General features: G+C 39.3%; 1 protein-coding gene across 1 annotated transcript in view; it reads right to left on the bottom strand.

Annotated features, from left to right (window-relative positions):
• Nucleotides 1-14,222, bottom strand: part of CEBPZ (CCAAT enhancer binding protein zeta) — a 33,545-nt gene that overhangs the window by 12,293 nt on the left and 7,030 nt on the right. The window contains exons 3-5 of the mRNA XM_007945070.2: nucleotides 11,689-11,920; nucleotides 10,450-10,633; nucleotides 3,578-3,666 (exon numbers count right to left, since the gene is read on the bottom strand). Of these exons, the coding sequence (XP_007943261.1) occupies nucleotides 3,578-3,666; nucleotides 10,450-10,633; nucleotides 11,689-11,920 (505 nt within the window). The remainder of the gene's footprint in view (nucleotides 1-3,577; nucleotides 3,667-10,449; nucleotides 10,634-11,688; nucleotides 11,921-14,222) is intronic.

Below are 14,222 nucleotides of genomic sequence, written 5' to 3'. Positions count from 1 at the left end.
CTCTTCCAACTGTTGACACATTTTGTTATTTTTCCCAAACTGTCACATTGTTAATACCATCACTGATTTAATCAGACACATCTTTAACTATTAAGCTGTCAAAACACAAGGTGGTGGATACAAATTTTCCACAAAATTCTAATCTTCTCTTGAAAACTTAAATTTTACCATTGGCAACAAATACTGTCAGTTGTTTACCTTGAAGTGTCAGTCTCACTTCATTTATTTTTGAGAAAATATCTTCCAAATACCCACATCTGAATAACTACAGTTTGTCAGTCATTCTTTCATGAAAAAAAGTTGCTAGCTGAGCTCACAACAACTACACAAGAGCTTTTCCTTGAGACTACATCCTTAGGTATGCAACAGAATTGACACATGAACACTTGCCATATATAAATACTGAATATTAAAGAGAAGTGTACTGTAGGTAGAGAAATAAAATCAACAATTTTTTTCTGCTTTACCATTCTTAAGTAATACTGGCTTTTTTTTGTTTTTTAAAATTAAATCGGGAGCATGTGCTGCTAAAGACTAACAGGTACCAGTTTGGTGCCACTGTGATGATTGGTGGTAAGGTACCAGCAGTTCTACCCTTTGTCTCCTCTATTCCATTAGTACCATTTTCAAGGCACTTGACTGCTAACCAGAGGGCTGGCGGTTCAAACCCACCAGCCACTCCTCGGAAGGAAGATGGGACAATCTACTTCCGTAGTGATACTGCCTCAGCAACCCAAGGAGGGGTTGCTATAAGTCAGGTCCGACTCAACGGCACATAACAACAACAACAACAACAATGTCAATATAGTGAAAAGGCAAATTGTGTACTGGTATTATTATGAGAATGGTTTTCACCTTGCAGACTCACTAAAAGGGTGTCAAGGACCCCACAGCGTCTGTGCCCCCACAATTTGAGAACGGCTGCATGGGAATATACTTAGATGCTTTTCAAAAACATCACAGAAAGATTATTTAAAATATGAGTTCTTTTGATGAATTTAAAAAGTAACTTTACGTGTGAAAAGATTCTACTGACATGAAACTTTTCAGAGATACCAACTGCATAAAGCAAAATTCACCCATTTTACAAAACTGTTAGATGTAATTATCCGTCTATAAAAGACTACTCACTTATAGCCATGCACATTTTTTATTTCTTTTTTCTCACATGCATGAGGCAACTGAAACTATCAAGACTTGAATTAGGCGCACCTTAGTCCTCCCAAGTGACATTTCTGCTCCTTAACACTGTGAAGAGGTCTTTTGGAGATTTGTCCAGTGCAATATGACATCTAATTTCATTTCATTTCTTTTTTTTTTTTTGCCATGCATATTTTAGATTCAATATTTTCTACAAAATGAACACCACATACAGTATCCTCCCCTCATATGTGGGAATTTAATGTGATTTTATTTTTATGGATTTTAAAGCATTACAGCTTTCAGCCATACTTCACATTGCTTTCTTATGATAACTAATGTCTAAATAACGATATATCAGAATCGAAAGTCCAGAAACAGACCCATCCATCCACGGACGGCTGATCTTCGACAAAGGTCCAAAACCCATTAAATGGGGAAGAGAAAGCCTCTTTAACAAATGGTGCTGGCAAAACTGGATATCCACTTCCAGAAAAATGAAACAAGACCCACACCTCACCCCATACACAAAAACAAACTCAGCCTGGATCAAAGACTTAAATATAAAACTCAAAACTATAAAATTCACCAAAGATAAAATAGGGGCAAATCTAGGAACCCTAATTTACAACATAAATAGACTATCAAGCATAACCCAGAATGCAGAGGAAGTAGAAGAGAAGCTAGATGACTGGGACCTTTTAAAAATTAAATTCTTATGCACATTGAAAGACTTCAACAAAAGGGTAAAAAGAGAACCTACAGATTGGGAGAAAATATTTGCCTATGACATATCCGACAAAGGACTTATCTCCAAAATCTATAGAAAACTTCAACACCTCAGCACCAAAAAGACAAATAGCCCAATTCAAAAATGGGCAAAAGACGTGAACAGACATTTCACTAAAGATAATATGCTGGCAGCCAACAAACACGTGAGAAATTGACTACGATCTTTAATCATTAGAGAAATGCAAATCAAAACAACAAGGTATCATCTCATCCCAGCAATAACAGCAAAGTTCAACAGGACAGAAAATAACAAATGCTTGCAAAGTTGCAGAGAGATTGCAACTCTTGTGCACTGCTGGTAGGACTGTAAAATGGTACAACCATCTGTGGCAAATGGTATGGCATTTCCTTAAAAAACTGAAAATAGAAATACCATTTGACTCAGCAATTCCATTACTAGGAATATATTCTAGAGAGGTGAGAGGCAGGACACAAACAGACATATGCACACCTATGTTCACTGTAGCACAATTCACTGTAACAAAGAGATAAATGCCTATCAAAGGATGAATGGATAACCAAATTATGGTACATTCACACAATGGAATACTATGCTACGTTAAAGAACAATGAAGGATACATGAATTATCTCACAATGTGGATGAGCCTGGAGGACAACATGCTGAGTGAAATAAGTGAAATAAGTCAACTGCAGAAGGACAAACATTGTATGAACCCATTACTGTAAAAAAAAAAAAAAAAAAGGATTTGCTTAAGGGAATTCACTTACTGGGGTAGGTTACTGGGGTAGGAAGGGAAGGGGAGGGATTAATTTTGGGGCCATTGGGAGCCACATGCTGACATGGGTAAGGTGAGGGATGGTATAGAAAGAGTCTGTGACCACAATGATAACATTAGGAAAAGAGAGGACACCGAATTGTACACATAAGGTATAAACGACAGAGGCTAATACCAGTATATCCACGATACTGCATTACCAGGCTACAGATAACACATAAGTATCTGAGAAGATCAGATGGGGGTCAGTGAACAGGACTGTAATCTAGACCAAGGATAGATTCAGCAGAGGCTAATCTTGCACAGACACCAGTGACACAAAATACTCCCAATCCTTACAAATAAAACAGAAGACAGACATAGAGTAATCCCTCACAGACAGCCAGACACTGTAGGAGAGAGATCCAATGGATCTGCTGACTCAGGACCATAGTATTGGGGGACAACAGACTCAATTGGCACAATAAAATACATAAAAATCTACCACCTACATTGATAAGTAGCGACTGGGGTCTTAAAATCTTTCAGGCAGCCATCTAAGATGCAGCTAATGGTCTCCTATCATCAGAAGCGAAGAAGAGTGGGGAAAAAAAACCAAAAACAACCCAAGGTCATTTGGAAGCAATCAGTCCTAGGACATGATGGACTTCGAGACTAGAAGAACTAGATGGTGCCCAGCTACCAATGCCAACCACTTGGGAGAGGATCCAAACTGGAGATCCTGGATAGAGTGGGAAGAAAAATGTGGGACAAAATCTAAGCACACACAAACACACACACACACACACACAAGCAATATATCAGCTTATTTATCATTTATAAGAGAAATGAGAACTTCAAGATGCTAAAACCGTAAGGGCATATACACAGCACAAATGAATTAAATGACAATGGGAAATTATTTTACCTTTTTGAGTTCCCAAAGACTTGTGTGCTCAGCTCCACAGAACAATGGGTTTCTACTGAATGGATCATATGTATTTGACTGTTTGCCACCTGAGGGGAAAATAAAAAGGTATTTTTCAAATGTTTTACTCCTAGCCCAAGAAGTCCCTAAAGCCACCATTAATGTCAAATATATATATAATTTTCAACATGCTAGCCAGGAATCCTACCTAGATGAAAAGCTCTAAGCTATTTCTACCTCTAACCTAAATCTATTTCAAGAATTTGCTCTTAAAGAAACAGGCAGTGTGTCTATCTTAAGTACTAAATGCTTCAAAAATTCATTTTTTCAAATAGCAACAAAGAGTGCCTGTTTTGGGGTTGATAAGGCCATCCGTAGCATAGTGGCTAAGACACTTGCCTGCTAACCAGACAGCTGGCAGTTCAAACCCACCAGCCACTCCTCGGAAGGAAGGTTGGGCAATCCCACTTCCGTAGTGATACTGCTTCGGAAACCCAAGGAGGGGTCGCTATGAGTCGGGTTTGACTCGACGGCACATAACAACAACAACAACAAGGCCATCCATGTGAAGATGGCAAATACACTGAAGATGGAATAGATCTAAAGTTTGCTGGAGCTTTAAAACCAAAAAAAATAAACCCACTGCCATAGAGTTGTATCTGACTCACTGACTCATAGTGACCTCTCCTTGGGTTTCTGAGGCGGTATCACTATGGAAGTAGATCACCCAACCGTCCTTTTCCAGGTTGTCTTTATCTTAGTCTAGATATCAGGACAACTGATGGATTGTTTTTTAAAAAAAATCCTTGAGGCTACCAAATCCTCTTTTACATTTCACACACAAACCAAAGCCTCGAGATATTCACTAATTTGGCCAAGAGTCCCACAAGTTTGAAGAAATGAGACTGGTACCACATTTCTTGATTCTTAAGGCTAGTATTGTGTTATGGTTGTTTTAACAGCCTCAAATGAAGAGGCTGCATTTCTAAGATTTCTTTCAGCTCTCCCATTCTATTGATAAATTTAATTCACTTTGTGTATATGGATGAAAAATCACTTAAAGTGGCTTTCTATCCTTAAGAAGTTGTAGAAGGTGAATACAGTGATCAAACAATCAGAAGTTCTATACTATTCACAATATACAACCAAATACTTTTGTGTATAGGTCAAACTTCGACATATACCACACAGAATGTCTCCATATGTTTGCAGTGTGTGTAGCCTTTATATATAAAGGTCAAGAAGCTAAAATTGCTTCTAAATTGTCTTAGTTACCTGAAGGCACTTTGTTGTTGTTGATATTTGCCCTCAAGTCGGACCCGACTCATAGGGACCCCTCTTTGGCTTTCTGACGCAGTATCACGACGGAAGTAGGTTGCCCAACCCTCCTTCCGAGGAGTGGCTAGTGGGTTTGAAACACCAGCCTTCTGGTTAGCAGTCAAGTGCCTTAGCCACTATGCTACCAGAGCTCCCATGAAAGCACTTGTGGGTGGCTTTAACAAATATAAATGCATTGTCTCACAGCTGGTAGTTGTTAGGCGCTGTTGAGTCCATTCCAACTTACAGCAACGTTATATACAACAGAAAGAAACACTGTCTGGTCCTGTACCATCTTCAGGATCTTTGCTATGCTTGATGCCATCATAGCAGCCACTATGCCAATTCATCTCATTGAGAGTCTTCCCCATTTTCTGCTGACTCTCTACTTTACCAAGCATGATATCCTATTCCAGGCCCTAGTCCCTTCTGAGTACAGAACCAAAGTAGGTGAGATGAAGTCTGGCCATTCTTGCTTCTAAGAAGTATGCCGGCTGTACTTCTGCCAGGAAGATTTGTTCATTTTTCTGGCAGTCCATGCTATTTTCAATGTTCTTCACCAACACCACAATTCAAATGCATCAATTCTTCTGCAGCCTTCCTTATTCACTGTCCAGCTTTCACATGCATATGAGGCAATTAACTGAAAATACCATGGCTTGGGTTAGACACATTAGTCTTCAATGTGACATCTTTGCTCTTTAACATTTTAAAGAAGTCTTTTTTTTTTTTTTAATTTTATACATTTTTTTTAAAAAATTGTGATTTGGGTGAAGATTTACAGAACAAATTCCCTTTCCATACAGCAGTTTACATATACTTTGTCTCATGACATTGACCACAGTTTACCACAGTGCAACAGCTCTTTAAAGAGGTCTTTTGCAGTAGATTTGCTCAGTGCAAATGTCACCAGATTTCTCAATTGCTGCTTCCATGTGCATTGATTGTGGATCCAAGGAAAATTTAATAGTGAACTTTGTGTGTTGCCTTGGCTGGGCCTGGTTGAGTGGCTAGACAGCTAGATGTAGTATTCCCCATAATGAGACTGGTAATCAACTCCATGGTGGAATCTACCTTGAGCAGCTGAGTAGCTGCCTTAGGGATGTGGTCTGCTTCCAGTATATAAGGAGAAGCCTTGGGGAATGGTCTCCAGCTTATGGCACACTTGAACCCTGCATGTAGCATGTCATTGTTCAGCAGTCTGCCATACTCTGCCGACTCTGGGATTTTCAATGGCCTGCTGTATGGTTTGATAACAGCAGGACTGTGCCTTTTTACTTGTCAACCTTGGGCTTGTCAGTCTCAGCAGACAGCAGCTGTCTGAGTGAAGAAAAGCCTCTAGCTTCAGTGGGCCAGGAGCAGGAGGCAAAGCTGAAGCCAAAGTTTGAGGGGCTTTCACCCAGCCCCTACAGCCTGGCACTTTGAACTTGGACTTAAGCCTCCAAATTCTAAGAATAAACTCCTGTTTGTCAAAGCCATCCCATTTGTGGTATATTCCTGTCAGAGCGGTATGAGGTAACCAGAACAGAAAATGAAATCCCTGACAACTTTAATCTTTTCCCTATTTATTGTGATATTTCTTATTGGTCCAGTTGTGAGGATTTTTTAAAGTTGAAGTGTAATTCATACTGAAGACTACAGCCTTTGACTTCATCAGTAAGTGCTTCAAGTCATTTTCACTTTTAGTAAGCAAGGTTGTGTGTCATCTGCATAATGCAGGTTATTAATGAGTCTGCCTCCAATCCTGATGCTTCATTCTTCTTCATATAGTCCAGTTTCTCAGATTATTTGCTCAGCAATTAGAAAAGTATAGTGAAAGAATACAACCCCAACACACACCTTTCCTGATTTTAAAACATGCAACATGCCCTTGTTCTCTTTGAATGACTGCCTCTTTGTCTATGTACGGGTTCCTCATGAGCACAATTAAGTGACCTGGAATTCCCATTTTTTGCAATGCTATCCATAATTTGTTATGATCCGCATAGCTAAATTCCTCTGCAGAGTCTGTAAAAGACAGCTAAACATCTTTCTGGTATTCTCTGCTTTCAGCTAAGATCCACCTGCCATCAGCAACGATATTCCTTGTCCCTCTTCTGAATATGGCTTGAATTTCTGCAAGTTCCCTGTTACTATACTGCTGCCAACTGTTTCTGAATTATCTTCAGCACAATTTTTCTTGCATGTGTTATTATGGTTTGTTAATTTCTACATCAGTTGGATTACCTTTCTTTGGAATGAGCACAAATATGGCTCTCTTCCAGTCGGCTGGCCAGGTAGCTGTCTTCCAAATTTCTTGGCGTAAACGAATGAGTATCCCAAGCACTACATCTGTTTGTGGAAACATCTCAGTGGGTATCCCATCAATTCCTAGGGCCTGGTTTTTCACTAATGCCTTTAGTGCAGCTTGGACTTTTTCCTTCAACACAGTTGGTTCTTGATCATATGCTACCTCCTGAAATGGTTGAATATCAACCAATTCTTTTTGGTTTAGTGACTCTGTGTAGTCCTTCTATCTTCTTTTGATGCTTCCCATAATGTTCAATCTTCTGCCTGTAAAATCCTTCAATGCTCCAACATGAGGGTTGAATATTTTCTTCAATTCTTTCAGCTTGAGAAATGTTGAGCATATTCTTCGCTTTTGGTTTTCTAAATCCAGGTCCGATGCCCATTTCCTTACAATAATTTGTCATCTCAAGCTTACCCTCAAGCTAAGCTGAAATCTGTTTAACTCTTTATTTCATCATTCTTACATTCGCTTTAACTATCTCCTATCAAGAACAAGTTTCAAAGTCTCTTCTGAGAACTATTTTGGTCTTTTCCTCCTTTCCTGTCTTTTTATGACCTTTTGCTTTCTTCATGTATGATGTTCTTGATGTTATCCTACAACTGGTCTGGTCTTCAGTCACTGGTTTTCAATGACTCAAATCTATTCTTTAGATGGTCTCTAAATTCAGGAGGGATATAATCAAGGTCATATTTTGGCTCTCATGGACTTGTTTTATACTCTTCAGCTTCAGCTTGGACTTGCATATGAGCAATTGATGGTCTATTCCACAGTCAGCTCTTTGCCTTGTTCTGACTGATGAGACTGAGCTTCTTCCTCACCTCTTCCCACAAATGCAGTCGATTTGATTCCTGTGTATTCCATCCGAGGTCCACGTGTACAGCTGCCATTTATGTTGTTGAAAAAAGGTATTTGCAATGAATGAGTAAAAATAAAAATGTCTTGTAAAATTCTAACATGCAGTTTCCAGGGTCACTTCTTTCACCAAGGCCATATTTCCCAACTACCAAGGCTGCTTCTTTGCTTCCAATTTTCACATTCCAATCACCTATAATTACCCACACATTTGATTGTATGTTTGGTCAATTTCAGACTACAGAAATTGGTAAAAATCTTCCATTTCTTCATCTTTGGCTTTAGTGGTTAGTATATAAATTTGAGTAACAGTTGTATTAACTGGTCTTCCTTGTAGGAGTATGGGTATTATCCTATCACTGACAGCACTGTACTTCAGGACAGATCCTGAAATGTTCTTTTTGACCCTGAATACGAGGTCATTTCTCTTTCTCATTCCTGGCATAACAGACTGCCAAAATAGATAAATAAATAAGATGAACAACCAACCAAACTTACTGCCCATCAAGTCAATTCGACTCATAGTGTCCCCCACTGGGTTTCTAAGGCAGTTAAATCTTTATGGAAGTAGACTGCCCCATCTTCCTTCTGTACAGCAGCTGGTGAGTTTGAACCAGTGACCTTCTAGGTAGCAGTCAAATGCCTTAGAACCACCAGAGCTCCTTATAAGAGACCATATGATTGTCCAATTTAAAATGGTCAAAACTAGTCCATTTCAGCTCACTAATGCCAAGAATACTGATGTCTATGCATTTCTTTTTGACAACTCCCAGTTTTCCTAGACTCATACTTTGAATTTTGCCACATCAGCAAAGGAAGATTCCTAAAGCTTTACTCCATCTACATCATTAAGTTTGACTCTATTTTGAGGAGGCAGCTCTTCCCCAGTTGTACTCTTGAGTGCCTTCCAACTTGAAGGGCCCATCTTCCAGCACTATATAGACAATGTTTCAGTGCTATTTGTAAAGTTTCTCAGTAATACATCAAGCAATGTTTCTCTGGCATACATAAGGTTTACAGCGGCCAATTATTTTCAGAAGTGGACTGCCAAGTCCTCCTTCCTAGTCTATAACAGTCTGCAAGCTCCTCTGAAACATGTTCACCATGGATAACTATGCTGGTGAAATACTGGTGGCATAGCTTTCAGCGTCACAGCAACACATGATTCCACAGTATGACAAACTGACAAGGAAGTTTAAGAGGCCAGAAGTCCAAATTCAGAATGCTGGCTCTTGTGGAAGGTTTTCTCTCTGTTGGCTCTGGGGGATGGCTTATGTCAATCAGAACAGCCTCTTCTGTGTCTACAGGTAGGCCTCTGTCTGGCCCTCAGCCTCTCTGCTCTGCTTGGACAAGTGTTACAAAACTCTTTGGCTCTGCAATAAATGCCACTTCACCAGGAAGCCTCCTACCCAAAGATACTCAGCTCTTGCTCTGTTGGTTGGTTCCCACACCGAGCCTTCACTGGTTTGTCTTTTGCTGTTGTTTCTCACTGTCACTGGTGTTAACAGCTCTTTGTCTCCTGTGTTAGAAGGTTCCCAGTGTAGGGACACCAGATACAAAGGGGAAGCTCTGCTCCTGCCTCTTTTTTCTTGTGTGCTCCGTGTGTGTTCGCTTGTTTAATCTCCCTTATATCTCAAAAGAGACAGTCAAGATACAACCTGGTCCTGTAGATCGTGTCCTGCCTCATTAATATCATAGAGTAAGGCTTTACAACACATAAGATAATTTCATCAGGTCACAAAATGAAGTATTACATAATACTGAGCATCATGGCACAGCCATGTTGACACATATTTTGGGTGGACACAATTCAATCTGTAAAAGAAGGTATAAATTTACTATCTTTGTTGCTGAAGGAAATGATTTACTGTGTACCTAATGTCTAGTTCTCTCACTGAGTTCTCAGTTCTACAATAAGGTAAACAAATAAAAACCAATCTCACTGCTATCAAGTCAGTTCCAACTAATAACGACCCCTCCTTGGGTTTCTGAGGCAGTTATCTCTACGGAAGTAGATTGCCCAATTTTCCTTCCAAGGAGTGGCTGGTGGGTTTGAACTGCCAGTCTTCTGGTTAGCAGTCAAATGCCTTAGGCACTATGCCACCAGAGATCCCCCTAAAATAAGACATTTTCTTTAATTTATAAACTATTTAAAACTGTTTGTTTTATTATCTGTAGTTCTGTCAAACAAATCAATGACTTACTATACAAAACATTTATTTCAAAGATCCTGACTATATCTACTTATAAGAGCCATTTTAAAAGAAGCAATAGTTAGGATATCCAGAAGGATATAATATTAACTTCTATTAATATCAAAGGGAAATGTAAAACTCCCTCATTTTACAATTCAGGAGAATAAAGATTATTTAAAATTTGTTGAGAATCTAAGTTATAGATGAAAAAATCTCACCTTTCAGATTATTAAAGTGTACCCAGGAAGCAGTCTCCGGTGTTTTAGTTTCTTCTTTACTTTCAGACACAGTTTTCTCTGTGTCAACTCTTTTGACTATGTCTCTGTCTTTGTCTGCATCAGCGATTTTGTCTATGTCTTCATCATCTCCTACGTCGACAAAATTTTCTTCATCATCAGTCTCCTAACAACAACAAAAAAAAGTTCATAATTCTGGTTAATCAACTGAGGTATGTATTAAGCAATACAGTTTAAAAGATTTGCTTATTTAAATTGTGGTAAAACACCACAAAGTTTTAATCAAAATAAAATGATGGCCACCAATGAAATTCTGAACAAAAGATGAGACTATTTTCTTATCTCTAAACACGTTGTTGTTGTTGTTATGTGCCGTCGAGTCGGCCCCGACTCATAGCCACCCCTCCTTGGGTTTCCGAGGCAGTATCACTACGGAAGTAGGATTGCCCAACCTTCCTTCTGAGGAGTAGCTGGTGGGTTTGAACCGCCAGCCTTCTGGTTAGCAGTCAAGTGCTCTAGCCATTATGCTACCAGAGCTCCCCATAATACGGTACAATTCTGGGCCAAGAACCCCTGGGACTTTGGGCCTCTACTGCTTAAAAACAATCAGCCTCAAATAAATTACTCACACTTTGAAAATATTTCTTAATAACAGTAAAATGCTCAGTAAATAACCCTATGAAGCAGATGCTACTATTAGTTTCATATCAGTATGTAGGAAATAGACTTCAGAGATCTACCAGCTTTATAACTTTCTGTAACTATATGGTAATACAAACAGTTAATGCATTTGGCTTCTACGTGAAAGGCTGGAGGTTTGAGTCTACTCAGAAGTACCTCAGAAGTCTTGGAGATCTACTTCCAAAAATCAGCCAATGAAAATCCTACGAAGCACAGTTCTACTCAGACACACATCCACTTGCCATGGGTCAGAAATGACTCAACAACAACTAGAAAAAAATCTCAGAGTTATTTGTGCAGTTTATTACCACTGGAAGGGTCAAGCAACACACCCAACCAGTAATCGGTGCAACTGGGACTACATCCAGGTCTATCAAACTCCAAGATCCAGGTCTATCAAACTCCAAGATCCAGGTCTATCAGACTCCAAGACCTATAGATTATATGCTCCAGCGAGAGAATGACATTATCACCACTGAAAGAGGGAAATAAAACCAATATATTCTAAAACCCCATGATTTAAAAAATTGTAAAATATACCTGATGATCATCTAGTTGACTTCTTAAAGTTGGTTTTGCCTTAAGGATCTCAGAAACAAGATATAAAGCTCCACATATGAATGGTGGCATGTGTTCACAAGTCACTTGAAGTAACCTTTTCAGAAAAGCCTTTACCCGGCGCAACACGATGTCAGCTTTCAGAGACTTGTACACAAGGTTAAGAAACATGGCTTGCTTGGAACATGATAACAATCCTGGATCCAACATCTTCCTGTAAAACAAAAATAAGATCAAATATTTATTTATAAAATGTCTCCACAACCAGCAGCCATCCATATACTAGAGGCAATGACTAACTCCATCTTACTGAGATAACCTTCCTGTTTATCTCAGAACAAGAGACCATTTGTTCCCTAACGGGTGAAACAGACATCAATGACTAGAACAGAAAGAATGAGGAGGTACCAGGAAAATTCAGGAGGAAAAGGCATCCAAGTTTGTGATTTCCTTTGTTTTCCAAGTATCTCTCTAGATCAAAAGGGTACAACCTAATAGAATATTTTTCATACAGAACTCCACATGAAAGACGATTTTAAAATAAAAAAATGAAGAAAATTAAAGAGGGAGAGGTTCAAATAATCTTAATCCAACATACTAATTATTTAACATCTTTCCTCACTTGACAGTCTCTCTGCCTAGAATGTTCTTCCCTAACTTCTGCACATCCATAGTATGTAAAATAGTCCTCCAATATTCTCAGTCCCATGTTTATTGTCTTCTTAATTTAAGTTTCTTTGCCTTTTTTCCTCCCCTTCCCAAAGCTCCATAAGGCATTTGGCTGCTAACCAGGTTAGTGGTTCAAACCCACCAGCCACTCCATAGGAAGAAGATGAGGCAATCTACTTCCATAAACATTTATAGCCTTTGAAACCCAATGGGGGTCACTATAAGTTGGAATCGACTCAACGGCAGTGCATGGATCCCAAAGCTCCAAGGAAATAGGAGCTGTGCCTGTGTTATTTAATGTTATAATCCAAAGCCTGGCATTTAATAAGAGCTAACTCTTTGTTGAATGAATAAACACACTTCCACAGGAAGTGGTTGAGTAACATCTCTAGTGATTGTGGTTTTGTCACGATTTCACTAGACACTCAAGGCAATTTTGGAAAACTCAGTTGTTAGGAAAAAACCCTTCTTACCCACAGCTGAAATTTTCTGTGTATCTCCAACCTTCAATTGTTTTTTTTCCCTCTGACGCAACACAAAATAATGTCTGCTTATAGTTTTACATGATAGCCTTTCACATACTTGAACCTATATAGCTATGTGTCCTTCTCTTCTCCAAGTCTCTTTGCTGCAGTATGATCTCATTTCATTTTCAAGTTTCCTATCATAGTGGCTGAGCCCTAGGGATGCTCTACAGGACAGCCAGAATTAACATAATCCTCCAGCTATGCCCTTATAACATGTGGATTTATTATTTCCTATGTTCTAAATACTATTCACTAATACTAGAAATGAAAAGTATTTAAACTTGTGAAAAGTAATTTTTTTTCACATGTATTTAGGGGAGGGGATACACATATCATCCATCCCTTTAGTTTGTCTGGGTTGTTTCCCTCCTGTTGAAAAGGTACATATAGCTTATGCTCAAGTCCGCCACTATATGCCAGTGTGGCTGTGGCAACGGGTGAGCTTTTGAGCTCATGGTCTCATTTACAGGTGAGATACCAAAGGTCTGAGAGCAAAGGGAGTTGCCCATTGTCACAGGTGCTCAAAGGCAAAGCTGGGAGTGGAACCTGAGTGTCTTTGCTTAAAAGCAATGTGCAAGTGAGAAATAAAGACCACAGAGCTAGAGGCAGGAAAAACAGTAATCTGAGACTTGGAGGCACGATTCAGGGTGAGTGCTTGCTGGTCTAAAAAACTCCTAGGACTCCACTAGGTGGGCAGGAAGGAACCTATTTCTGGAAGGGGCCAGGGGCCATGACTGGGGAGAGCAGCCTGTACTTCCAGCCTGGGCAAAAAGACCCTCAAGACTTATCCACAAAGCCTTTGGTGTTGCTTGTGTTTGGGCTTGTCCTGGGGTTCAGCACAGGGCTGCACTTGTAAAGTATTTTCATATTGCTCTGCATACCCTATTTTTTCCCATTTGTCAGTTCTGTAATTCCAGTACCTCTTGGTGATATTCTTAAATATTCTGTATTGTCCTCTCTTCACATTTAATTCTTTTTAAACATTTGCATCTGTTTTGTAACTCATTTTAGCATACTCTATTCCACAATAGAATCATCTGAGGAAAATTTAGATGATCACTTATTATTTGACAGAGAACATGTTCCTCAAATTTTTGATAAATCATATTTCTGTAAACTGAATGAGCCCCTTAAGAGTTCCAATGTGTCATTTCTAAGTAGTCTAAATGTGGCCACAGAATTCAACAGCATAGTTATATCTCTAAACTAATGTCATTTACCTACATTGTTGTTGTTGTTGTTATGTGCCGTCGAGTCGGCCCTGACTCATAGCGACCCCTCCTTGGGTTTCCGAGGCAGTATCACTACAGAAGTAGGATT

The sequence above is a fragment of the Orycteropus afer genome, unplaced genomic scaffold (assembly GCF_000298275.1).
Source record: "Orycteropus afer afer isolate SDZICR_OR568_19922 unplaced genomic scaffold, OryAfe1.0 scaffold00131, whole genome shotgun sequence".
Taxonomy (NCBI): Eukaryota; Metazoa; Chordata; class Mammalia; order Tubulidentata; family Orycteropodidae; genus Orycteropus; species Orycteropus afer.
The sequence above is the reverse complement of the archived record's forward strand: the minus strand, read 5'-3'. Positions and strand labels throughout refer to the sequence as shown.